Source organism: Accipiter gentilis, chromosome 10, assembly GCF_929443795.1.
Source record: "Accipiter gentilis chromosome 10, bAccGen1.1, whole genome shotgun sequence".
NCBI classification, from domain to species: Eukaryota; Metazoa; Chordata; class Aves; order Accipitriformes; family Accipitridae; genus Astur; species Astur gentilis.
The window spans coordinates 6,351,900-6,379,287 of record NC_064889.1 but is presented as its reverse complement, the minus strand read 5'-3'; the positions used below and the strand labels follow the sequence as shown (position 1 = coordinate 6,379,287).

Genomic DNA, 27,388 nt, shown 5'->3' with positions numbered 1-27,388 from the left:
AGCTGTCTTTTTGACAAAAATCAGCTGTTTCCCTGAGTTATAAAATTCTTGGGTTTGGCAGGTGATTTTCACCAAATACTCCATCTGCAATGACTACATATGGGCTCCTTGCTCTTTGGGGATCCTGGTTGTATTCTCTGTGCTGAACTTGACAGATATGATCAGTCTATGTCCTTGGGATGCAAAAGGGCTTTTGGAGGTGCAGTTGCAACTGCAGTTGCAGTTCCTCCGTGGAACATTGTCGAGATGGTGACTTAAACTGGAGTAGAAAAGTGTTTCCCATGTTCTTGGTGCTCCCCCTGCTGCCATCAGTCAGCACGAAAGTGGTGGCAACCAGCAGATCAGAATAATGTGAGGGGAAGATGAGGTGTGATAGGGAATCCCACAAACAGGATTTAAATAGCAGGACATCGGGGTAGGATTTTCAGCAGAACACTGTGGGGTAGCAGAGTAGATGCGGAGAGGAAGTTTGAATATATAATATTGGTAGTTGTCATTACTTACAGGTAATAAAGTTTACTAATGAGTAAATTGTTTAAATAATAAATAGAAATTGAGTTACAAGGCACACCTAGATGACTACTTCAGGATGAACTATTTAGAAAAATCATTGCTTCTTCCTCTCCTGTAGAATTCTATTCATGTGATGGAAAAAATGTGGATAACGGTGCAACTGGTGAAAAAAGCCCATTGGAATTACCTATAACAGATGAGAAATGGTCAATTACAAGACGTGAGGCTCTCATGAATTGGAAGTTTTGGGCACAAAGCACGAATAGTCTGTTCCTGGAAAAAAATAGGGGTGCTGGGACGTCTTAAATGATTTTAAAAAGCCTGAGCGAAGAGGTTAATTGTATGAAACCTAATGGTGTCAAATAGCAGCAATACCTAGAATTGTAAACTGTTTCAGAAGTGGTTTGTTTGTGCTTGATTGGTAACACAGAATGGATGATGGTCAAAGAGGAGCATTACGTTTGCACGGGTTGTTTATGTTCTCTTTTATGTGAGGAATTATGGGATACAGTCTTGCTAACATTTCTAGCCAGTATTTTTTCAAATATTCTTATTGTAATGGTTATTAACTAAGTATCCTTAAACAGATAAAAGCTATAGCCTTTTTTGTTTGTTTCCAGAAAGCATTGTTTCTGTCTGAGTTACACTGAACTGTCATTACAGGAGCACAAAAACTGTGGTGAGATGACTGAAATAGAAGCCAAAGTGAAGTATGTGAAGCTAGCCCGTTCCCTGCGGACCTACGGAGTGTCATTTTTTCTTGTTAAGGTATTGTAGATCTTGCTGGGACTGTATTGTATGGTTGGTTATGTATTACCTCAGATTCTGCACTAAGCAAAGGTCAAAGATATTCTTTCAGCCTTCTGTCTGAAAGCAGCATTTGGAAAAAAGTGTAAGTTACTACATGGGACAGGATTATAATTTCAGTTTAGATCCTTGTCATACTGCTAGCAGAAAGAAATTTGAGTCTGTCATGATTTATTTTCTTTAAATTGACATTTCTTTTTTCTTCTGATTACGAATGAAGTACTGTCTTCAGAAAAACATTCACAAAGAAGTCATAAGTTGTTCCTGTTTAGAAGTTTAATGATAATGTGAATTGCTGAAAAACTGCACCTGAAGAACAACTTTATCAGCTGCATGATTAATTTCTCTTAATCCTTGCAGTAAAACAGGTCATGGTCTTACGGCTGTTGGAACAATTTGGTACCAAGATGCTGGCATTCTGCTGTGAAAACAGAACTGAAGCATTAGTGCCTGAGTATTCAGTAACCACTGATACAGAATGGAAAGGAGGCTAAACTTAGGCAAATGTTTTCCTTCTTAGATTCCCACAGTTACAGTACAGAATCTCTGTAGATAGCTGAATATCTATAGGTTGCCTTTTCCTAAAGTACATAGTCATCAAAAAATTCTAGTGAAGCAGATAGAAGATGAAAATAAAATGAAAAATGTGCAGAGGATAATACTATTAATATGGTATGCTTAGAAAGAATTACCTTGTCACCTTGCTTCCTTTAAGGGAAACCATCTTGTTAGGCACCATTAATGGAACCTCAAGTCCTTAACAGAGCTGTTGAGCTAAGTTGTGTATTAGAAACTATACTAAAGTTATGGCATGCAGTTTTCAGTAACTAAAATATTAACACTAACAAGCATGCACATTTAGAACAAGATGCTAATTCAGTGGGGATTTGTTAACACAGTGTAGCTGACCTGTATGGTAAAAGGTAAAAATACCTTTGTATTTTTCATTAGTATCTTGGGCTTTTTTGTCATAGCTTAAAGCAAACAGTAACTGAATCAAGTAACCATGTCATGAAACTTCTGTTGGAAAGAATAATTGGTCATTTAAAAGGTCTATCAAATGACCTAGTATGCAAATAGGAATTGATTCTTTGCTGCCTACATAAATTCAGAGGAATGGGACATGGGGATTCATTTCTATTTTATGGTTTTATGTAGCAGATAGTTAGTTTGGGCCTATCCGCTGCAACCTTGGAAAACTAAAGAGGCAGAATGTCCAACAAATAAGGAGACATCAGCTAGCAGCATGCAGATTGACTTGTGATATCACCCTTCCTTGTGATATTTGCATGGGTTAGGAAGCTCCCATGGATTGAAAATAACTAAGATTTCAAATCCAAAATATGGGACAAATTATGGCTGTTCTTGCCGAATTGTCAGGCCCAGTGGGCCTTCCTTTCCTTTACCTCTCCAGAAATTTTATAGAGAAATGGTATGGACAACCTTAACTTCTCAGTCCTCCTGATACCAGTTCCCCATTGAGGTTCTCTAATCTGGTTTTACAGAGGAAGTCTTGTGTCTAGAAGGAATGCCATCTTGGTTTTTTTGGGTTTTGTTTTTTTAAAGTAACTTCCAGAGATTTGTTAGCACAATCCTTAAAATACTTCTGTTTCCTGTAGGAGGGAGAAGAGGGAGTGTCTTTTGAACTGCATAGTAAAGGTCAAGTAAGGACCAGAGCTTATTAATGTTAATGCATTGTTTGAAAATCACTGTCTGAGACGAGACAAACTGAGCCTGGAGTTTTAATTTGTCCTCATCTGCATGCCAGTTGCTTCCTTTTGTCAGTATATTCCACCATGCTTTTCATTTTTCTTTTGGCAAGCTCTATTTGAATGAAAAACAATCTTTCACACCTTGTTATAGGAAAAAATGAAAGGCAAAAACAAGTTGGTTCCTCGTTTGCTGGGTGTCACCAAAGACTCAGTGATGCGTGTGGATGAGAAGACCAAGGAAGTGTTGCAGGAATGGCCACTGACAACTGTGAAACGCTGGGCTGCCTCACCTAAAAGCTTCACTCTGGTAGTCTTTTTGTATATATTCAGAGGAAGAAGGATCTATGTGGCAAGGAGAAAGGAAGATGTACTTAAACTCAGAACAGTTTCTTTAATGTAACTTGTTCTATCTGTAATTTTCTAGCATTGTATAGAGTCACTGCGTCCTAAACTAATAAACGGACCCATATTGGTGTCTAGGGTCGATCTGTATTTTGATGTTTCTAGATGGACCCATTCCCCCAAAGTACTGTTTAAATCTCCTCAAAAAACATTGTTTAAATCTGTTCTGTGCCTAACCACTTAAACAGTTAAGAAAACATCATTATTCACACCTGCTTAAACCTTTATGGTGCTTGCCATTCGTAATGCACTTTGTGTCTTGCAAGATATGAATATAAACAAAGCTAGGTGGTTCATTAATACATTTGATTATTATGTATTTAAAGAACTTTCATGAATGTGATGTTTTGTTAATTATTTGGTCCATAAAAGACTACTGCAACAAGAGTATTTTGTATATGAGGAGGTTGTTTAAAGTGGTAGAGCAAGAGGCAGAGGCTGGAAAATTATATTCACTTTAATCACTTGCATCTAATTTCCAGTTGCATGGGTGATTATGCTTTAGAATAAAATTCTGAAGAATTTTCTCCATCCTTCAGTGACTGAGTCTGGTGAAGTCAGACTAAGTATCTCTTGGTCCTCTGGCATTTCAATTTATGAAATGTCTGTGATTAAGCTGTGAAAAGCATCCTTCCCCTCTCCTCCCTCACCCCCCATATAGACTTGTTTAGAATCTTGGAGCAGTTTCATTTACTGTTGGATATAATAAAATATCTATACAAATAATTTTAAAATTTGAATTCTCTTACTCATATTTGGTACTGTTTCTTCATTTATTTACCTTCTATTTTTAAAGAGGTTTGGCTTTTTTCCTCTCTTCCTTCAGGATTTTGGTGAATATCAGGAAAGCTATTACTCAGTACAGACCACTGAAGGAGAACAGATCTCTCAATTAATTGCAGGTTATATTGATATCATCCTAAAGAAGGTAAAGTATTGATGACATGTAGTAAAAATGCAGTAAAAATCACTATACAGCAGTGCAAAAGCTCAAATGTGTGCAAGCTGCAGTTCTCTTTTTCTCTCATGAAGTCATTGTTGTACCCTATGTTTGGATGTTAATCATTTTTACCTTTAATACAAGCTCTTTTCATTAACTTGAGTGCTTCTAAAAAATATCAAGGCTATTAACTGTAGTGGTAGTATGGGTCAGGCTTGGTACAGCATGCTTGGGCTTTGTTTTTCTGTCTGGAAGGTGGACTGCTGACTATGAGTGTATATGCAGAGGGGAGTCCAAAGCTTCAACTATGGATTTTAAGCTATGGACCCAAAGTGGTGAATCAAGTGGAAAGAAATGATCCCCTGGAAGCAGCATTTAAAACTACATTAAGGGCTACACAATTGTTGTCCAGCAGCTCTTATATATAATGTATCAAAACTGAGAAAGTTGGGGGGGGGTGGGGGGGGGATATTGCTTTAAAAATATTGTGATCAGTAAAGCAAAGAATTACATCTCAGTTGTGCGGAGAGAGGGATAGAATCAGTGTTTGTGAAGAGGCTGGACTGTCTTGAAGCTTGGTTTTATGGACTGTGCCTGGCAGAAGAGAGGAAAGGCTGATATTCATATCCAGCATTCAAAATATTCACTAGTAAATAAGTGCCACAGCAAAAAATACCAGTTTTGCCAATAAACGTGGAGCTGAATGGTCATACTGTAAGTATGGTGTATAGAAAAGTGAGGTGTTTCAAATGGCACTGGTTGCTCCTTGATAAATTTTTACTTTGTAAAATTCCTTTGTAATTTTTACTTTGTTCAACCAAACTACATCATTATTTGCTGTAATGGAGTTTAATAGTAAAGAAATGACAGAAAGCTAAGCAGCTCAGGAGAATTTGTTGCCTTTGTTCATGTGAACAGTGTAGGATGTAACATGAAGTGTTATGAAATTAGAGGTTGAGGAGGATTGCCAGAATTCATCACAGTACATGCCTTTTTATTCTGAGGCTGTCAGTCTCAAATTTAATAAATGTTAAATAAACTGCAGGCTTCTATAGATGGTTTAAAACTTCATTCTAGCTCTTAAGCTTCAAAAGTAGCTTTGCTTTCTAATGCCAAATGAAAGCAGCCTTTCTGTCTTGATGGAATACAGATGTGCGTATTTCCACTCCCTTCCAGTCCTTTGAATGCTTCTTTACAATTTGCTGACACAGCCAGTTATAAAATGAATGAATTAGTAACAGGTTAAGTGGTAAAACACCCATGATGCTTCATGATGGAAGCATGCAGTTTCTAATTGTTGAGCCTAAGTTATCTCTGTGATGTATGCCTTAAAGTATGGTTTATCACTCTTAGTTGCATAATGTTAATTCTTGGTGTGTTTTGTACTGTTCCAACTCATTTGCTCTGGTGTGGATTGGTGGTGTATTTTTTTCTGCTAAAGTATTATTGGTGCAACACTCCCCACTCCCTCTTGTCCTGCAATTTTAGTGATAAGTCATTACTCAGGTGACAGGGAGCTCTGAACTTGAGGAACTTTTACCATTTTTTTAATCTAGGTATGGGGGTTTTTACTTCATACTAATATGGAAGCAAGGCATAATCTTGACTAGAAATAGGCAGTTTCAGTTCATGCATAAACTCAAAGTATAATAGTAAGAACTTCTCTGGACAAATGCGGGGAGTGTGTGTCTAAGGATGTGCTTGAGGAGTTCCTGTTAAATGTAACTGAAGTCATAGTGGATGTTCCTCTTTTTATATACATACATATATATGTATATATTCAGACTACAAATCATGTAACAAGGTGGAAAGCAGACAGTATATTTGCACTAGGTCACAAGTAGAAATAGATTGGTTTTACAAGGCAGTACTTTTATGGTAGTTTCCTGTTGTTTCTAGTGGTTTCAGACTTCTTCCCCTTGTGTATATTCACCTCCCTTATACCACTATAAAAAACTGCCTCAAAAAGTCAGATGTGCAGGCTGTCCAGAGGTTTGAAGTAACTATGGTAAAATAACTTGGATACAGTATTAAATTTATCATCTTTACTATGGATATGTATTTCATAGTGGTAGGTAGCACCACGTAGTAACATTTCAGGTTGCTAAGTATGACTTGTAGCTGCGGTCTAGTTACTTGAGTCAGTCTGATGTTCCTGAGTTAGAAGAGAATGGGAAAGGGGATGGTACATGTCCTCTCTGTGCCCAGATTTGCTGTTGTTGCATATCACTCAGTCTTTACAATTTTTATTTTTTTTTTTCTGTGAGAAAAGACAGTATCTCAGCATTTTCTCTTTACCTTTGTTCAAAAAGGCACCGATAGGCTTTTTTCCTTTATGCACTCAATCTGCCAAGGCTTAGAACCTGGTCTATTAGATGCTGAAGGGCACCTCTTCTGAGGTGGAGGTTATGTTGTCACACTACCAAAATGCATGGTGTTCAGCACTGGACAAGACTCTGCAGATCATTTGACTAAGCTTCTGATAAATGTCAAGGAAATGGTGGAGAGAAAATAAAAAGCAACACACATTGTTTAACTTTTTTCTTTTTCTTCCCCCCTCCCCCCACCCCCTCCAGAAACAAAGTAAAGATAGATTTGGGCTTGAAGGTGATGAGGAATCAACCATGTTGGAAGAATCTGTTTCACCTAAGAAGTGAGTGTATACAACAGGAGGAAATGCTCTTTATTTAAGAGTGAGACCTTTTGGCTGTGGCAGCTTTTTTCAAACGAAATAGTATAGTTATTACTGTTAAAGAATTATTTTCTACAGAGTATTTCAATAGAAGGAAGTACTATCCCCTGGCAATTCATCAGGCTACTAGCTTCATTCAAGGATTGAAGAGCAGGTATTTGTCACAAAATAGTTGGTTAAGGCAACCAGCAGTAATACCAGTTTGAGGTAACTTGACCCTTGAACAAAGGAAGTCAGGCTGTAATTCAGTAAAATGCTGGAGGTTGGGGGGGGGGGGGAGTATGATGCAGAGCTGAAAATGGTGTATTAGATTTTTGATCTTTATGCAAACACCTAGGAATTAAAATATTTTAGTTGCTCGTGTTGGCTAGGTCCATGGTTTCCAGTAAATTTGATTGCTGTCAGTTTAATTGTACACTGTGTCATGAACAGAGCTGGCTTATTTCACCAAACCACTTTAGACAAACCAATTAGATGTGTGGCATGTGTAAAGGTAAGGTTTTGGTACTAGTAGGTCAGGCTAGGGTTCTGATGGGATAGTAACTGAATATAGCAAAAAGCATAACTGTAGAGCTGGCCATAGTCTCGAAAAGGAATTCGTTGCGCTGAAGGAATAGAAATAGGTTTGTGACATTATAAGCTGCAATGAGCCACTCAAGTCTCCTCTTGGAACTCTGACGATGGCAGCGTTAGCAGTGTGTATGTGGAAAGTCTGATTTATTGTTAAAAATACGATTTATAGGAGATAGACTTGTTAGATATTTAATCTGGCTGCCTGTGAAATTTCAACTTGTGACGGATCACACATGTTCAGTTGTGCTTTCTTTTGACATCGCCCTTTCCAAATCACTTCTAGAATATACTGTTAGCTAAGTGCTGCACAGAGAAGCCCAAAACTTGTAATTGATGAATACAAGATTTTTCACAATTGAAATTTCTTTTTTCCCCAGCAGTGTTGCTGTTAAAGCCAGCACTTCTGTCAATGCTTCTAACTGTTAAAGCATGAACCATTTTTAAATATGAGCAGTATATCTGACAAAGTGGTTCATGACTGTGGATGACAATAACTTTATTAATTCTGAAAGTATCCTGCCTCCAAGCCCATTATCTGATCGGCTGCCAGATTATTAGCAAGTACTGTGTATACATGTGTGTATAAAGAAGGAAGAATGAATGTTAGTTTTTATCCCAAATCTAGTGATTGCTTGCAAAAGGCACCTCCACAGGGTTCATGCTTCTATTTTCTATTGATCAGCCTATGATACAACTGAAACAAAGCAGTTATGCCATAAACCTTGTTCCGGTTCTGTCTGTCATGCATGTTATAGGAGTAAAGCTATTGTACCATGTATACCAGAACTGCACATTGTCTTCTTTCCTTGGTGCCTGCTCATTAGTGCTATTAATGTTTAATCTGCCAAAAGCCCCAGATTAATTTTTTTCTAGCATGTTAGAAAATGGTTAGAAAGAAAAACTGTAAAATTTAAATTTTCCAGCTTCTCTGAATGTCATGAAATGCAATTTAAAATCCTAAAGGAAGAACATCTGGCAGAACTTGATTTGCAGGAGCTAACTAATTCTCTCTCTGTTGGATTTCTTTTTTTTACTTTTTTTTTTTTTTTTTTTTTTTTTTTTTTTTTTTAGATCTACCATCTTGCAGCAGCAGTTCAACCGAACCGGGAAGGTGGAGCATGGCTCTGTGGCACTACCAGCTGTTATGCGTTCAGGGTCCAGTGGCCCAGAGACTTTCAACATTGGCATCATGCCTTCTCCTCAGCAACAAGTCACAGTTGGTCAGATGCACAGAGGACATATGCCCCCGCTTGTGAGAAACCTCCTTGTTTTGTATTTGAAACTTTTTTTGCATTTGAAACTTGTCTGTGCCGCAAGTAGTCAGAAAGAGCATGTTATACATAGTACTAAGAGCAGGAGGAGGATATAGAGTGTGACTTCCTGGCTGTCCTACTGAACATAAGTTTTGAGCATCCCTAAAATATTTAGGGTATCACATTTTGACTTATTTCCTCATTTTCTTTAAAGCTGGCTCTTCCAGCCTTCTCTTTACTTCTCAGTAGTTAAACTAGCATTCAAGGGTTAGGAAAAAGGTTAAAAGACTAGCAAAAGTAAGCAATTTTAGGAAAAAGGCTTACACTTAGCTTATCACTAGCCCACCAATTTAAATTTTTTAGCAGGCTTAAAACTGATGCTGAGTTTTCTCATTGAAATTAAAAGACTATCAAAAACCCTAAACAGGCTGTAGAGAATATAATCAGTGCTTAAGGTCATGACGTACCACTAGAAGTGTAGTATGCATAGTAGGTTGACCTTGGCTGCTTGCCAAAGACCTGCCCAGCTGCTCTGTCACTCCTGCTCCTCAATAAGCTGGGGGCTGGGGGTGAGAAATAAGACAGAAATTCTTTATCGCAACATAGGTTGAGTTAAAAACGGGGAGATCACTGATTACCTTCATGGGCAAAACAGACTCAATTTGGGGAAAACTAATTTAATTTATTGTCAATCAAAATAGAGTTGGTTGGTGAGAAACAGACAAAAACTAAAACACCTTCCTGCCACCTCCGTTTTTTCCCAGGCTCAACCTCACTCCTTCTTCATTTCTGACTATTCTACTCCCTGCTCCAAAGTGGTCTATTGGCAGCCCCTCTCTGCTGCTCCTTCCTCCTCACGCTTTTCGCCAACTCCAGCATGGGTCCTTCCTATGGGCTGCAGTCCTTCAGGATAAACTGGCTGCAGTGGGGGTCCCCTATGAGCTGCAGTTCCTTTCAGGAGAGCCTGCTCCAGCATGGGTCTTTCACAGGCTGCCATTTCTGCCAAGACCCTGCTCCAGTGTGGGCTCTCCATAGGCTTTATTTTCTTTCAGGGAAATATCCACCTGCTGCAGTGTGGGGTCCTCTGTGGGCTTGCAGGGTGGATATCTGCTCTGGCAGGGAAATACCTGCTCCACTGTGGTCTCTCCTGCAGGCTGCTGGTGAATCTCTGCTCTGCACCTCATCTGCAACTTTCTCAGACATTTGTGTTTGCAGGGTGGTTTCTTGAATATTTTTTCTTTTTCCCCTCACTGCCATGTGTTGTTTTGCCCTTTCCTACCAATGTTTTCCCAGAGGTGCTACCATCTTGGCTGCTGGGCTCAGCTGTGTCCTGCCATGGGTCTGTTGGAGCTGTCTAGAACCAGCTGTGCCTGGCATGGGTCAGCCCTGCCCTCTTCTCACAGAGGCCACCCCTGAAGCCAAAATCTTGCCACAGACACCCAATACAGATAGCCATCCTGCTCTGCCTAAAACCCTTCAGTTTTCTGTTAGCTTATGCATATTGATGGCAATTGAGTTATAGGTTTGTCCTGTTCCAGGAAATCAATAATGATGTCCTAGAAGGAATTTCAGTTTTCATGTTCATGTTCCTAGAATGCAAGTCAGTAAGAGCTTGGTGGTGTTGTTGTGTGTCTGTTGGGCATTTTTTGATCTTAGAAAGTTCAGCATTTTATAAATGTATGCAAGCATAGAGGAGTATAAAATGACAGAGGCAGAATAAGACTGTGTGAGAGGCGTGTTAGAGAGCTCTCCATTGCACCAGGGAAAACCTAGCTATCGGAAATAGCCTGGTGTGATTGTTGGATTTTTGTCACTCACTGTCTCTTCATGCATATGTAGCATCTGCCTGAAGTGCCATTTAGAACCTAGCACACAGCCATTTCCTTGTTTTGCCTTTCAGACCTCAGCTCAGCAGGCCTTGATGGGGACTATTAATACCAGTATGCATGCTGTTCAACAGGCACAAGCTGACCTCAGTGAAGTTGATAACCTGCCACCTTTAGGGCAGGACATGGTGAGTTTCTCTAATCCCTCACAGAAATGGATCTTAACACTTTGGGGTGTTTACAGATCAGTTTAGTCATTGTCCCTGGATCTAAAGTAGTATCACTAAAGCTTTTAAAATGAGATAAAAAAATCTGTGCTCTCTTTAAGGAATTCATGTACAGTGTTCCACCTCACTCTAATCAGTCTTCTGAGGTTAGATGTAGCAGACTTCCTTCCATAACCATGTCTGGAATCCTATTTGTTTCATATGCCTATGTACAATTAAATGCAAACTATGGGCAATATTTATGGTGGGAGTGACTGCCTTCCAGACACTTGAAAAATAAGAACAAAATATGATTCTGTTTCCCTGATCCAGGTTATGGCAGGAGGACAGATCAAGAGATTGTTGTTTATGGGGGACTGTCAGTCAGGAGTGTTTAGCCTAGCCTTCATGAATGCACTGTTATGGCCTTTACCTTAAAAGGGCAGCTGTTGAAATGTGATAGCAATTCTGTAGTGAAGATTCAGCAAAAGAAAATGCTTGCTTTCATATTTCACTTTAAAGGCATGGTTGTTGTCTTCTGTTTCGCTTTTAAAGGTTCATGAAGGAACAAGAGATTTACATAGTATCTTCTCTTACAGAACCTCACTGCAATCCTTAATTCTTGTTTTTGTTATTGCTCTTCAGGCATCAAGAGTATGGGTTCAGAACAAGGTTGATGAATCAAAACATGAAATACACTCCCAGGTTGATGCTATCACTGCAGGAACTGCATCTGTTGTTAACCTTACAGCAGGTAAATTTCAAAGGGAAGGATTTCCTTGCAGTCTCCTAGTTATTTATCAGTCTAGTTTAAGTAACATAGGGACTGAGTATGGGGCAGCTGGAGAAAAATTTTCTTCAAAATACCCCAATAGCTAAGTGCATTGATGTGCGGAACTAGTTTTTTGTCCCTCCCAACACAATTTTTGTATCTTCAATTTATCCCTTACACTAAAGCTACAACCATTGGTGAAGGTAAAATGTAGCTTGCTTATTCAACAAAGTAGAGGGTGTTTGCAAGGTTACCTCAAAAATGCATTATTGATCTGACAGTTGTTAGAGAGAGATTGTGTTTATTGACAGTGTTCTTTTCTTCAGCAAATTACAGGCTGATATACCTCTGAGTGGCTTAAAAGGGACAATACTGTATTACCTGGGGTTCTTTCAATGTTGAAAGATAGCTAAAGCTGTGGACTTCTTAGCAAATTGCATTGAATGAAGAGAAATTCTATTAAAAGATAAATTCTTGTAGAAGAAATAATGTAGGAATTGGAAAAATAATAGCAGTCTAATTATTTTAAACTGACAATAAAATTACTTCATAGGCATTACTTGGCTATCTTGAAATGTCTCTTTTTTTATCTCATGAGTGTAGCTTGTGGTAGCTGCCTCTTTTTCCCTTTTAACCACTAAAGCATTCTGATCATGAAAAAACATTTGCTCTACAGGGGACCCAGTTGACACTGATTACACTGCTGTGGGATGTGCAATTACAACCATCTCTTCCAACCTCACCGAGATGTCTAAAGGCGTGAAATTGCTTGCTGCTCTCATGGATGATGAAGTTGGAAGTGGAGAAGACCTCTTGAAAGCTGCTCGAACATTGGCCAGTGCTGTCTCAGACTTGCTGAAGGCTGTGCAACCTACTTCAGGAGAGGTGGGTAGATGGAAACTTTACAAGTTCCCTCTTTGAAGTGCATGGCTTAGGCTTTTTTGAGAAATGTTAGCTTCTGAGCCTTACCTGCTCAGTGCCACAAAGTCCCCTGTGCAAGCAGTTCTTTTGACTACTACTTATTCCTTCATCTGTCTCTGTCTTTATGCCTTCTAAGTCTTGCACCTTGATATTAGAATGTTCTGTGTTATATGCAGAGGCTAATTGATTTGTGTAATAAATAGTTAATTTATCTGGGTACTGTATTCTCTTTTAGAAACAAATTTCAAACAGTACTATGACTCAGTTTAATAGGAAGTGGAGAAATGCTCATGATTTTTTTTATTTACTATCTTTGTCTACTTTTGACATATAAAATGAGAATTTAATCGCTCTGTTGTAGTTTTCCAGAAATGAGTAGTACTGACCAGGATAGACTATATTGATCAGTTTGTTACTTGTTAGAGTCTGCAGCCAATTTGCCTTACATCTCTTATCTTCAGTTATTTATGTTTTGAAGAACTTGAAATCTCCTGATGTTTCATATCAGTTGGCATATTGACTGTCCATCCTTAATTATCCTTGGAGTTATTACAGCATTGTCTATTCAAGTTCTTCAAAGTTCTTTACACGTTCTCTGGGAGCACCTTAGATGAAACCCCTGAATTATGGATGTGCAGTTGTGCATGTGGAAAAGTAAAGATTTTTCCAAAGTATTTCTGTTGTGTAATTTTTTTAGCCATGTATTGATTGCATGCTAATGCAGAAGTTCCTTGAGCAAATACAAAATTCAAGTAAAACTCATTTTCTTTGAATTAATGTATTTCACCATTATATTTTTCTAGCCTCGACAGACAGTTTTGACTGCAGCTGGAAGCATTGGGCAAGCAAGCGGGGAGCTACTGAGACAAATTGGAGAAAATGAAACAGATGAAAGGTTCCAGGTAATGAGGGGGTTGCTTGTCACTGTCAGAATTGTGCAGCTTTCTGATGAGGAGGCAACTGCATAAAGCCAGGCTTCCCAAAGTGCAGTTAGAAAATGCTAGATTTTGAAGTTTCTCAATGCTAATTGAGGTTAATCCATTATGAAATTATTTTTAATTACACAATCACAGAGTGCTGATTTCATAGGAACCCCTACTTCGTTCTGTGTATCGTATAGATGCTTTTTTGCCTCATGGAGAGCCGTTTGCACTGTACTCCCCTCTGTTTAAAATGCATGGCTCATGCTATTTGCATACTGGTCAGACTCTTACTTTCAAATTCTACTCTGATTTTTACATTTACCACTACGTTCATCACTGGCTTCTTTTATGGTGACTTTCAGTACCTCAGTATTGCACAGATAATATCTTTTATAGCTTTCTTGTAGGATGTGGAACTGTCATTCCATTTTACAGATGGAAAATTTGGCACTGAAGTCCGGAGATTTGCTAATTTGAAATACCCTTTGACTTGTTGATCTCTCAAATTCTTGGCATTGTGTCACACTAGATGTTTGAATCACAGTTCCCCTTTGCTTCAGTTGCAACAGAGTGCAAGTTGTATCACATAGTGCCAAGTTAGACTCAGAACAAACAAAATATTTTTAAAAACTCTGTCTATCTTCACTAAGTACACCGCATCAGATACAAGATTATAATTGAGTTTTCCAGGGTGACATGCGTAGTCTTAATCAATTGTTCTGAATGCCATAGGGATTTTGTGGGAAGCAGTGTATTAAAACTTGCACATGCACACAGACAACTTCAATCCTTACCCTTCCTTGTGTTTCACTGTCTTTGCAAGCTAATGACCTACTATGCCATATATTTATGAAGAATGAATGAATTTTTTTTAATAAACAATGAGTATTTCTCCTCATTAAATACAGTGGTTTTCACATAAGAGTTTGCTGTGTCTGTATGTATGCATGTAAACCAAAATTTTACACGACCTTTTGGTAAACAGAGTAGAAGAAAATTATTGTATTACAACCATAATTTCTTTAAGATTATTAGAATTATCAAATCATAATGCCTGTATGACTTAATAACGGTGTTAGCTATTAGCAGTTTAAAACTGTTGTTCCTAAATGCTCTGTTAAAAACATGTTTGGATTTTTTTCACTCAATGCCAAGAACAGGTTTGCACAAGAACCAAGGGGAAGTAATTTATAGCAACAGATCTCTGGAATGCACTGTATGCAAGATGTCTGCTAATATAACTTAGAGGCTATTTGAAACTCTTGATCCACTAGTAAATCTGTCTGCAAGTTTCATCAGAGTTCTCATTTGTATTCCTAGTTGAGTATGTATTGCAGCCCTCTCTTTCTTGGCTAAGAGAAGGAACCTAAACATTCTGATAAGTGCTATGGAGTGTTGGAGAAGGTGGGTAAGGAGAAGGATGGTTTATCATGCCTTCATATCCTTAAAAACAAAACGAAAACTAGTGTTCTTAATTTTTTAAATCCAAGGTTTTCTTTCTGGTCTGAAGTTAAAATTATGCATATCTGTAGTATCGTTCTACAGGAAAGCCAGGTCATTTTAACAGTGCAGGCATTAGGAAGGAAGAAATTTTCTGAACTTTTTCATTGCAGGAATTAACACATGAGCATATTTTAATTTTGCGGTTTCAGAGTTAACTAAATTATTTTTGTACAAGGGAAAGTTCTGGAATAAAGACCTGTTTTGAGTTATATTGTGGAGCAGTAATTGATGGGGTGATATTTACATCATGGATGAGGAAATATTGTGGTTGGAAATGGCATTTTCAAAAATGGAGTGGCAGTTGTCATTACTGTTAAGCACAATTAGGTATTTGAATTTAGTATTAACTCAAGTACTGTCTGTCCTCAGCAGTTTGCTCCCTGAGGTTGTCATCTTTATTGCAGATATTTATTACATGTTTAGTGGTGAACTCCAGATGTTTTTATACTAATAGTGTATTCTCAGGAAGTGAAGATTGTTCTTATGGACTCTGAGCCAGTTCAAAATTTGACAGTCCATACTCATTCAGTCTAGTAACTTGATAATGTAGATAGAGAAATGGTTGTACAGAGAGCAGAAAACTGTTGAGTTTTCTGAGTAATAGTAATGTCTGCTGCTTTACATGAAACAAAATGTTTAACTTTTGATACAAGAGAACTTCTTACCTTCAGGAGATTTATCTTAATATAAACAAAGTATATACTTTTTTTGTTCATAAGACTGAGTTTTCCCTTTATTTTATCTAGGATGTTCTGATGAGTCTGGCCAAAGCTGTTGCAAATGCTGCTGCCATGTTAGTGCTGAAGGCCAAGAATGTAGCGCAGGTGGCTGAGGATACAGTCCTGCAGAACAGGGTCATTGCTGCTGCTACACAGTGTGCACTCTCTACTTCCCAGCTTGTGGCTTGTGCAAAGGTGAGGCTAGCAATGTTTGTGAGGTGCTAAGGCATCGTTTCAAGTGTACGCTATTATGTATTTCCAATGGGCTCAGACAACATACTGTGTTAATGTCATAGATCTATATTTATGCGATATCAAAGTCATTGATTAATAAATTGTCACCCATAACAGTGCAATCAGGAGCCCAGAGGATGTGAGGTGTTGCTGTAATCTCCAAAGAAGGTTCCACAGATAAGAGCCCATCTGATTGGTTACTAATACTGATAAAATAAAAAACTAAAAAATATTAGTTCAAGAAGCACAGCTTGTCTGAGGGATTATGTAAGTTTTCTAATAAAACCTAGTATTAGGATGGGTTCACCTCATCTAAAGCTAAATAATTAAAAGCTGGTATTCTTGCTGAAAATAAATTCTAGTTCGTGATCATTGATTTTAAATATATTTGCACTAATTTACAGTAGCCCAGTCATTGTAATAGATCCATTGCTTTTGGCCAAGTACTGATTTTTAGTCTAAGCAAATTACAAAGGAGTTGAGATCAGACCTCAAATTCTGAAGTCTGCAATTGGAGCGTTACATCTTCTGCAGCCTTTTTTTGTCTTAAAAATAAATAAATATTTAATTTTAAAAGTTAAACAGTTTGCATTTCCTACTTGGAAGCTGCTTTTGAAGTCTGCAGTGTCATCTTTTGCAGGGAAATGGGTATTCAACTGTTGTGAAACAGCCAGAAGGTTTATATTAAAATTGATAGCCAATATTAGGTATTAAATTTTCAATATTTTCTACTTTATTTTTCTGGCTGCAAGGGCTTTTTGTAATGCATATATATGAATTTTCATTATTTGGACTTGATGTTTATGCTGCCTGTGAATTTCTTCAATATGGCATAAGACACGCAGTGGCATTCTGTTTTCCTCATAAGATATGCAGTTTTCCATTGCTAAAAGCTGTCCGGATATGCCTGAATAAAATGGGGGAGTATTGTTTGTTTCTAATCTGTAGATTACAGAGTTTATTACTTGTCTTGTAGCTTCAGGAGGAGAAGGTTGTTTGTCTTGTGCCAAGCACTACTTTTATTTAAACAAACAAAAGGCTGATATAAGAAGTCTTTACAAGACCAATTGTAGTTAAGATTTAATTTTATTTGGAATTCCCGGGTACAGGAGTCTGCCAGTGGACGCAGTTACTCTGGAGGAGTGTGGCCCAGGCAGGCCCTCCAGAACTACTGTCTAGTGTTTTCTCAGTTGAGTAGCTGCTGAAGAAGCATGAAACAAGGTGGGAGCCTCCATTCTCAGAATCTAACTAGATACTAAATTAACAATATGCAGAGCCCAGATTCCTAATCTACATATCTGAAGCTACCTATTTAAATACTCCCTTCCAGGGTTTTTTGTCTAGGGAAAACAGTTAAGTTAGAAATGAAACATCTACTACAGTAGCTTTTGACTTGTTAGTAGCTAGGAAATTTGCAAATAAGCCTTTTCTGAATGCTTTGTGTTCTTTCCCCACGCAGGTTGTGAGTCCCACCATAAGCTCTCCAGTGTGTCAGGAGCAGCTGATTGAGGCAGGGAAACTGGTAGACCGTTCAGTGGAGAACTGTGTGAGGGCCTGCCAGGCTGCCACAGATGACACTGAGTTACTGAAGCAGGTCAGTGCAGCTGCCAGCATTGTCAGCCAAGCCCTGAATGACCTCTTGCAGCATGTCCGCCAGTTTGCGAGCAGGGGGGAGCCCATTGGACGCTATGATCAGGCTACTGATACCATCATGTGTGTCACAGAGAGTATTTTCAGTTCAATGGGAGATGCTGGTAAGTTTCTCTAATGGACAGCAGCTTTCCACAATTCAGAGGTGTGCACATTTCAAATAATGCAAGTAAAAAACTTTCTCTGAAGTGTACTGTGCTTCTAGGCTAGTGCTGTCATGATGGGTAGTCATTCAAACCATAATATTAAATCAGCAAAATGGATGTAGCTGTGTGCTAGATAGAATGAACATTCTGTGAAAACAATCAATATCATGCTGAAGGATCACTGTAATATTTTTTCTGTTTTCTATCACTGTTTGACTTCACAGAATTGTGTAGCAATTTCTCCTCTCCAAACACAAAGACAGGTATCTGGGTGAATACTTCCCAGTGATTGATTTTATTAGCGTATATTTTGTTGTAGGTTTTGAAACTTATTTCTGCTTCTTCCTGTGATACTTGTAAATGTGCAGCTTCTAGAACCAACCAAAACTTGAGCTGCCTAATGTTTAACTGATCCAATATGAATTTTTAGAAAAGAACCATTAAATTTTTTAGAATGGTGAAATTTCAGTAGTTATAAATGTTATGAAGTAGTAACAGTGTGAAAGGGCAATATCAACTTGAAATCAAGACAGTTCATAGAAAGCGTAAAATGGGATCAGTTTTTAAAAGCAGTTATTGTGAATAGTATGGTTTTGGTCTTCTCTTTCATGTTATGTAAATGCAAGGCCAGGAAAGAAAAGATTTCAGTTGCTGTTTTATTCACGTTACAGTTGATATGAACAAACTAATCTTTTATTGTAGAGTTATCTTAGTTGTTATGTTTAAGAGGTAAAACTTTCAGATGTTTCTGTTTTTAAGGAACTGTCATTTCAGCCATGCAGCACTCTTCTAGAGGAACATGTGCAAGGAAGTAATTAGTGAATTTCTCAGCATATTTTGACCCTGGAATCTTCTCTATGAGAAATCTGAGTGATTAAAATTTTAAAAAAAATCACAGGAATGTTTGCTAAACCACTCTTAGGCTTTGAATTGAAAGCTGGGGGAAAAGTTTTCTAATGCTCTGGAGCTATCCTAAGGAATTTAATTACTGTAGATGTGCACAGGGAAGCATGTCAATTTTTATGTTTAGCTGTCATTTATGATTCAGCTTCTGTATAAAAGGATGCAGTGGAAGAGATAATCTTGGATAGCATTCATTTTCTGTTCACAGTCAAATATCTTGTTGTGCAATACTTAGTTTTTAGTAGAAGGCATTCAGTTTCCAGCTTATCATTGCACTCTTGCAGTCACAATTTTAACAGCAAAGAGACTCTGGCTTGTGACTGCTGTATCATTCCCAAACAGCTTATTCTTTTGGTTTGATTTACTGGATTAATACTGTAAGAAAAGGTATTTAAAGAGATTTTTTCAAGTGGAATATTTGAACTGGGAGCTGAGTTAGCCATTATCGGTAAAAATTTTAATGGCAAAATTGCATACTGGGACATAGTTGATAACAGCTAGAAAACTTTAATTTTTTGCCTTTCCTGAGCAGAGGAGCCTGCTAAGAAGGCATTTAATTCTGAAGCCTACAAGTCACCTTTACACATGAGAAAAATGCTGCTTTGCTTTTCTTTCCCATGATTTTTTAAGACCGTTTGAAAAGAATGAGGCCTTAGACCCAAAGGGTCTTACTTGATTTGGTAACCTACAGAGAGCCAAAGGCTTTATGGGTTCAAGTGTATTATGAAGGAGTTCACATGTATGTTTTACTGACCAAATGAATTTGCTCTAGAAAGGGTATCCACTTCAGAAGCACTGCTGTTTCATCTCTGTGCTTCACCATAACCAGAACATGACTCTAGTATCTTAAATATACACCTTTTTTGGCCAAAACCACCTAACTGGTGCTGAGTCTCTTCTGACAGAGTTCTTAATTTAGTTTATATTAGACAGAAGATAATTCTCCCAAAGAAGAATAGGTGAAAGATGGGTAATATTTAATAATAATAAAAGAGTGAAATCTTGTCTCTAATTTGAAAGCAAAATTATTAGTCTTCACTGGGCCAGGAGTTTCTTTGAACTGTATATTCAAAATTACCTTAAAGTATTGATTTTTGGTTTTTGTCTTGCTGTCTAGAATGCAAATACTACGTTTTTTTCTTTATCTCCTCTCTAGAGGTTTCTTTCATTTATGTTGCAATCCAAGATTTTGTTTATGAAGCTTCTAAGTTATGAACTATTAATGTATCATTTTCAAGTCAAAAGAATACTTCAGCAAACATAACTTTATTTTCATCTTGTTGAGATGACTTCTGAAACTGAAATGCAGAGAGAACAAAAGTAAAAATCTAATTGTATGCCACAGGTGAAATGGTACGGCAAGCCAGGGTACTGGCTCAAGCCACTTCTGATCTTGTCAATGCCATGAGGTCAGATGCTGAAGCAGAAATAGACATGGACAACTCTAAGAAGCTTCTGGCTGCCGCAAAGCTCCTGGCAGATTCTACAGCCCGCATGGTTGAAGCTGCAAAGGTACCAGGAAAATTAAATAATTGTCAGCTTAAAATTGTATGGTTATACATGAAGAAACAGTATGTGGGATATTATAGATAGAACCTGGCTGATAGCAGAGACTGTTTTTCTTATCCTGTAAATGTGCATTTAATGACTTGTCCTAGGTACGTTCTAGGTATTACTTGGGGGTTTTTGGCTTTAAAAACCCTTCTTGCACTACTTTGCTCACCTGTGTGCAAGGGTGGTCATGACTCAAGCCATCTAGGGCAGTTACCACCAGCCATATCCTCTGTCTTCTACCAGTCTACCAATACAAATGGAACAACAAACCCATAGCAATCTTTTACAAGTATCTCTTACAAAAGCTGTTAACAAAGCAACTCTGCCTCTGTCTTAGGACCAGTTTCCTCCACCTGGGGAATCTTGCCTGTGTTGTTCCTCCCCACCCCCCTATTCTCACAAGAGAGGCAAATATCTAACCTTTTTTTCCTCTATGTGCTAGAAAACTCTTTAAATCCATTAGGGAGGAATATGTTCTCAGAATTGTTTCCCAGATCCTGCACTTAAATGATGTTTACAGATCAGGGCCAGCCATTCTGCTAGGGCTCTGGAAGGCCTGGCTCCAGAACATATCCTTGACTTTGCATTACTTCCTCAGACTTCAAACGGAGAAAATCTACTGTGTTAAATCTCAAGGTCTGGACTGCAGTTACTGAAAGGCATACTGAATTGGGAATTGTAAAAACGTTTGGGGGGGGGGGGGTGTGGGGGGGTTTTTTTGTGTGTGTGTGTGGTTTTTTTTTTTTTTTTTCCCAAAACCTACGTTCATCAAAGGATGTTGTTACAGATCATAGTGGAAGCAGTTTACAAAGGCTTTTTTACTAAGCACCTAAAGTAGTATAGGAAGCAAATGTTTAACTCCCTTCCTCAAAGTACCTAACATATACAGTAACAACCTTGCACTAGCAATAAATTTTCTGCTTCAAAGTCTTGTAACATTTTGATGTTGTTTTAACTTTGGTTAAGATAATACAAGGAAAATAAAGACTGATGTCACAGAGCTGTATGGATATTCATCTACATTTTCTCTAGGAACTTTTACTGAGGCTCATTTTTTTTGTTCTGAAATTTTGTGCAGGGAGCTGCAGCCAATCCTGAAAATGAGGATCAACAGCAGCGTCTGAGAGAAGCAGCAGAGGGACTGCGGGTTGCTACAAATGCTGCTGCACAGAATGCCATCAAGAAGAAAATTGTCAACAGATTAGAGGTTGGAAACTAGATATTGTTGAACTTTTCAGTTTACTCCATTTTGATAATTAGTATCCTTAAATAATTTCAAACAAGTAGAAATGCTTATTTCAGGAAAAGTGCTAAACCTAGAGTGATAGCGCTGTAAGCTCAGTTCCAGAGTACAAGGCTTGGAATTAGAGTATATGTATATGACATATAGTATATGACACATAGTCCTCAGAAAATTGAGCAACTTGTGTCACTGATGTAGTACAGTGGTGCAAGAATTTGACTCAGAAGGCATTTGATGGTGGCTTAGTCATAAAATTAGAACAGCTGAGGTTTCAAACAGCTGAGCTGAAACCACTTCATTACTGTTTTAATTTATCTGTATGATATGTAATTTACACACGATATCTTTTGGTGGTTTTAACTAGTATATCTGCCAGAGTTCCATGTAAATTTCCATGCAAAGATATGTTGATTTGCAGCATATCCAATTAAACTGGTAAGTTATTCAGAGAATCAAGGAACCAGAAATGAAAGTGAAAAGATACATCATATCTGGTAGCACAGCCAAGGGGGAGGAAGGCAATTTACTGTGCACTAAGAATAAAAAAAAATCTGAAACTTGTTTTGTAGGCAAGGTTTGATCTTCCTATTCTCAGCTAAAATGTAGAAAAGACAGATTAAAAAAAGAAGCCTTTCATAATTCCTAGTTTCCCACTGTGGTTTTACAGTAGTCTGATTCAAGTGCAATGAGATTAGACAAACAAGGAAATTTAAGTAAGTAACCATGTTCCAGAAGTGCATTTAAATACTGTATCTGGCTAGAACCAAAAATCAGGAGTATTTCAGGAAATAAAGGTTCATGTCTCAATTTCCTAACTGCATGCAAAAAAGCTTTATTGAAAGGACATTTTATTTGTTTTGTTGTTATAATATATACCTGCCTTACAAGGGAGTGAAATGTGTAACAGTGAGGATGAACTTCATGCTTGGTTTTATTTAGTGAGCCAGTTAAAGTATTGTACAACACGTTGGCATACTTTGGATAAACAGTTGAATTTTTAATTTTGCAATAGGGAGAGGTTGATAATAACACTCCTAGATATTTGGAGGTCGTCTTAGTGCTTTTAGACTCAGCAATACCAGTATTTTGTACCTCTGTATCATTTTAGCATCTTTGCTTTTGCTGTAGGGCAATCTCGGTGGAAGTTGGCTCCCTTGAGCTTTTGGTCAGAGGTGTTAATGTAGCAGTGTGAAGCACTATGTGTACTTTGCCTGTTTTCTCTGGCCTTCTTTGTAAGTCTAATGGATTAGACTATTTCTGCTTTCTGTAATTGACTTCTTATGGTCATATTGCAACCTAAGCTATGAAGAAGAAAGAGCTTAGAATCCTTTTAGTGCCATCTTTTTCCTTATTGGCAAGTTAGAGATGGATAACAGGGTTCAGCTCATTTTCATCTTGAGAGAAGAGCAATCCTGAGTTTCCTTATGGCAAATCAAATTAATCAAGGGATATAATGTATTAATCTGTCAAAATTGTTACTGTCAAAGTTACCTATAATATGTGTTTCATCCTGTAAATTACTCAGACTTTTACCACTGATTTAACTGTTTCTTTTTCTCCAAAGATTGCAGCTAAACAAGCTGCAGCTGCTGCTACTCAGACTATTGCAGCTTCTCAGAATGCAGCTGTTTCAAATAAGAACACAGCAGCCCATCAGCAACTTGTGCAGAGCTGTAAGGTAAACATATCACAACCCACTGACAAATAACTCTTGAACTCTGCTTTATGGGGAACTGAAGATCATCTTGCATAACAACACTGTTGCAACCTCAGAAGGAGATTTAAAAAAAACAAACCACAAAACAACAAAAACCAAACAAACCACCAAAACAAACAAAACCAACACCACACACACTTATCTTTATGGATTCTGGAGAACTGTCATTTAGTGTATTATCGATCGTTTCCATGCATTAGTGTATGGAGAGCTTTGAAAAGCTGAGCTGTTGGCTGTTACAAATACCCTGCAAACACCTTACTAGAAGGGATCAGCAGGCTTATATACCTCAGCATGTATCTGTTGAGTAACAACCAGTTCACGTGAAGCAAGTGCTTTAAAAGTTTTTCTGCAAATCAGTCAGCAGTACTATATGCAGAGCATATAGAGCATACTATATATGCAGAGCTATGCTAGAAGCACTGTATGGAGGGGTCCTATTGCTCAGAAATTTTTACACTGGCAAAAAGTCTTGGCCACGTGTTCAGTGTATGAGTTTGCTCTTCAACAGGTGAGTAGTTATAGGATCACCAAAGCAGACTGTTGAATGATACATGCAGTGAAATGGGACTGAGGTCTGCTATGGAATAAAGGTAACCTTTGAATTTTCCGCAGCAAAGGATGGAGTAGCAATAGTGATTTATACTATAATGGAGTGAAATCCTTATTTAATGTATTACTTAGATAATTGGTTATATAACTAACAATACTGATTGTGCTATTCTGATGTTCAGCCTACAAGCAACTGGGGCCTTAAATGTTGCTGTAAAAAATAAGTTACAGACCTTACTATGGGGTTAACATGATTCCTAGCTTGAAGTTAAAGCTGCCAAGACCACAGATTTCAAGGTTTGCCTGAAGTCAAGCATAATTTTATAGTTCCAGGCTATAATTCAGAATCTGGTGAGAAGCTGTTTTGTGTTTAAGCTACATTTGGCAGCTTCATTTCTAGCTCTGACTAATGTTGCTTCGGGTTTTTTAAAGAAATCACATTTAAACCAAAAATTGAAAAAGACAATAGAATGCAAAAGGGTTTTCTTCTGGATGGAACAGCAGTTATATGGGAATCAAGAACAAAAACATTAAAGAAGGCATCATTAAAAGTCACATTAATATTCAGCAATTACTTCTTGTCATGGTGGTAATCCTGAGAAATGTTGGAGTTAAACAAGGTAGCTCAAGCACATCTCAAAATTGTGTTGTAGGCAGCTGCTATTTTGGTAAGAGAGAAAAAAAAAGCAAGCTGATTCTCACTGTATTGTTTACAGTTCATTCTAATTTGATCTTGGTGATGACAGTAATAAAGTTTTAGCAATACACACTAAAGAATGCTCCAGCCATACTATAAAGTTTCTATTGTTAGAAGTCAAGGACAAGTAGACTGAGGAGCTTGTTTGTAAAAGACAAATGTTTTTCTGAAAGCAAGGCATTCTCTTGAAAAATCTGTCACCTCCACTACTGGCATTTGAACATGCAAAGGAAGTAATTCAAAATAGTTTGTGTACATAATTTTGCAGAAAAATCTTAGATTGTCTTGTAGGATCTTTGAACTAATGAGTAGCTTTAATAAAGATTTCTTAAGTAGAATGCCTCTGAAAAATCCTATTATGTATTAATTCAGTTCCATGGAATCCTAAACGAATTCTGTGAAGGCACATGAGTATTGTACCTGTGAATACTACAGGTTGTCTTTAAGGGAGGTGGGGAGAGGGCTTGCTTTAGTGTCAGAGGGTTTGGAGTTTTTATTTATCTACCAAAAGCTTTTACCTTTGTTTATTATAGAATGTTGCAGACCACATTCCTCAGCTGGTGCAGGGTGTAAGAGGAAGTCAAGCTCAGGCAGAAGACCTCAGTGCCCAGCTTGCACTGATAAATTCCAGCCAGAACTTCCTTCAGGTGAAGTGAATCAATTACTGTAGTAGATTACATCAGAGCAAAAAGCATTTTTTTTGTTGCTGTATGTTTTTATTTGTGATAATTAAGCAGTAAAATATTACAAAACATGTAAAGTTCATTGCTGACTGTGTGTCATAGCTAAGGAGAATTTAGTTCCTCAGGTCACTTGGCTGAAGTGTGTTGAATCTGCAGAGAGTGAAAATTGCCAAAATTGAGGATAAAAGTAACAAGAAAACTAAAGTGTATGGAGAAGAAACATTCATTACTGTAGCACTTCCCTTCTGGGAAAGAGTTTAAAGAACAAGATGGAGACAATTCAGCATCTTTCTAAGAAGAGGTCTGAATATGTGAGATGCTGTTGTAACCTTCCTTAGTGGAGGTAAAATTAGTGTTGCAGCAACAAGCTCCAGAATTCTTTATAAATAAAAGGGAATATTGCCATGGTTTTTTAAGATACTAGCCTGCATACATAATGAATCTCGATTGAAGTTTTGAACAAAACACAAAATTTGTCTCTGTGCTTCTTCCAAAGCATTTAAAAAAAATAGATAAAATATTGAGCATTAGTAACAAAACAATTGGGTTTATTATTGACATTACAAGAAACAAACAGAAGAAACCAATTCTCTGTGTAATGACATGAGCATTACTTGGCACCAGTTAGTCTTGTCTGAAGTGGGGTTGCTGTTAGCGGGTTCTTTATGGTCCCATGTAGGCAGAGGTATCGCAAACCATGCTTTTGCTCTGTTTGACTGTTTTGCTATATGATTTCCTCTGGAGTCATTAAAATGATCCGTCTCCCCTCTGGCTGTATGTGTGTACCATGGTGATGGTGAGAATCGGCAAGGTATTTTAATTGTATTAGAGGCAAACCCTGTGAGCAGTCATTGCCTGAATTACAGTTTTCAATTTATAGAGATTTGACAGAGTTTAATATTTAGAAACATTGAGACAAATTTGTCATCTGTGCTACCTGGGCCTGCTCATACCATGTGGATGCTGAATGAGAAAACTGCACATTTAAATATTTTTAAGTATTCTACATGAGTACTCAGAGGCCTCAGGCAGACATTGGTACCAATGAGGTAGTCATTGTACTACTAAAGCACCAATGAGTCCTGCTGCAGAAGACACTGCAATGTGGAATTATGACAGGGTACAGGATATGAACAAAAGGGTGAGATCTAGAAGGTGCATGCTTAAGGAGCAGGGAAGCACATGAAATGGTCATTACAGAAAATCTAGAAACCTCATGAGTGTGTGGATGGAGGAAGCAGTTTGTTTATTGAATCCTAAGCCTTCTTTAAAGATAATGAGCTAGTAAAACCGATTGTGTTCACTGCTCTTCTTTCAACAGCCTGGAAGTAAAATGGTGGCATCTGCTAAAGCTGCAGTGCCCACTGTGACTGATCAAGCAGCAGCAATGCAGCTAAGTCAGTGTGCAAAGAATCTTGCTACCAGCTTAGCTGAGCTGCGAACTGCCTCCCAGAAGGTAGGTAAATACTAGTTTTAATCAGCTAAAGGAAGATGGCTTGGATGGTGGTCACAAGCTCACTCCTTCTTGGCCCACTGTGTCTCTCCAAAGGGAACAGCTCATGCTCAGTCAGTGTTCACTATTCAGTGTTGCTTTTTGTGCAGCTTGCTCAGACTCCTGGGTGGCTTCTGTGTCATAATAGAAAGGGGAGGGAGATGTGGCGAGAAAACTGAAAAGCTTGTGCTACCCTTTCCATATCAGAAAGACAGGAGGAGGAGAGCAGCATGTGAATGCTCTGAGCTGCCGTTACATCTGAAGGAGAGTGGGGAAAGGGGAGCATATCTCCTGCACCTGCCAAACTGGGGTGAACCCAGATACAGCACTGCTGTGGTCAATCTTGTGATTGTGAACAGGAGCTATCATCTCTAAAACTCAGGGAAGCAGAGGTTATCTCTGTTTCACACATAGATTTCTAAACCGTGTATGGGTTTAAAAAAAAAAAAGTTATCAGTAGGAAGTCTGCTCTTATTTTTTGTGTATGCTGAGGCCCAAAACCAGGATTGTAGCGTATAGGTAGCTACACCTGAGCTAATGTTGAAATTTCCAGCTCAGGTACTGATGATTTTGGGCTGCCACATCAGAGGGTTCACTGTGACTTCAGTCATGATGCATAGTTAGGCTATTTGTCAAAAGTCAAGTCCAGACAGCAGCAGTTATTTTCTCAGTACCTGGACTGCCTAGTGTGAAGGTATGTGTACACAAGCTAAGTGCATCTCATTCCCCTGGTGGCTCTTAACAGTGTGTTATTC

General features: G+C 38.1%; 1 protein-coding gene across 3 annotated transcripts in view; it reads left to right on the top strand.

The window, feature by feature from the left end:
• The window catches only part of TLN2 (talin 2), a 202,163-nt gene that overhangs the window by 100,133 nt on the left and 74,642 nt on the right, over window positions 1-27,388 (top strand). For all 3 annotated transcript variants that reach the window (XM_049812946.1, XM_049812945.1, XM_049812947.1), the window contains exons 10-25: window positions 1,177-1,281; window positions 3,184-3,339; window positions 4,261-4,362; window positions 6,951-7,027; window positions 8,711-8,891; window positions 10,793-10,906; window positions 11,570-11,678; window positions 12,373-12,581; window positions 13,421-13,519; window positions 15,790-15,957; window positions 17,456-17,750; window positions 20,041-20,207; window positions 21,328-21,456; window positions 23,057-23,170; window positions 24,992-25,105; window positions 26,463-26,597. In XM_049812946.1, coding sequence (XP_049668903.1) covers window positions 1,177-1,281; window positions 3,184-3,339; window positions 4,261-4,362; window positions 6,951-7,027; window positions 8,711-8,891; window positions 10,793-10,906; window positions 11,570-11,678; window positions 12,373-12,581; window positions 13,421-13,519; window positions 15,790-15,957; window positions 17,456-17,750; window positions 20,041-20,207; window positions 21,328-21,456; window positions 23,057-23,170; window positions 24,992-25,105; window positions 26,463-26,597 — 2,274 coding nt within the window. The remainder of the gene's footprint in view (window positions 1-1,176; window positions 1,282-3,183; window positions 3,340-4,260; window positions 4,363-6,950; window positions 7,028-8,710; window positions 8,892-10,792; window positions 10,907-11,569; window positions 11,679-12,372; window positions 12,582-13,420; window positions 13,520-15,789; window positions 15,958-17,455; window positions 17,751-20,040; window positions 20,208-21,327; window positions 21,457-23,056; window positions 23,171-24,991; window positions 25,106-26,462; window positions 26,598-27,388) is intronic.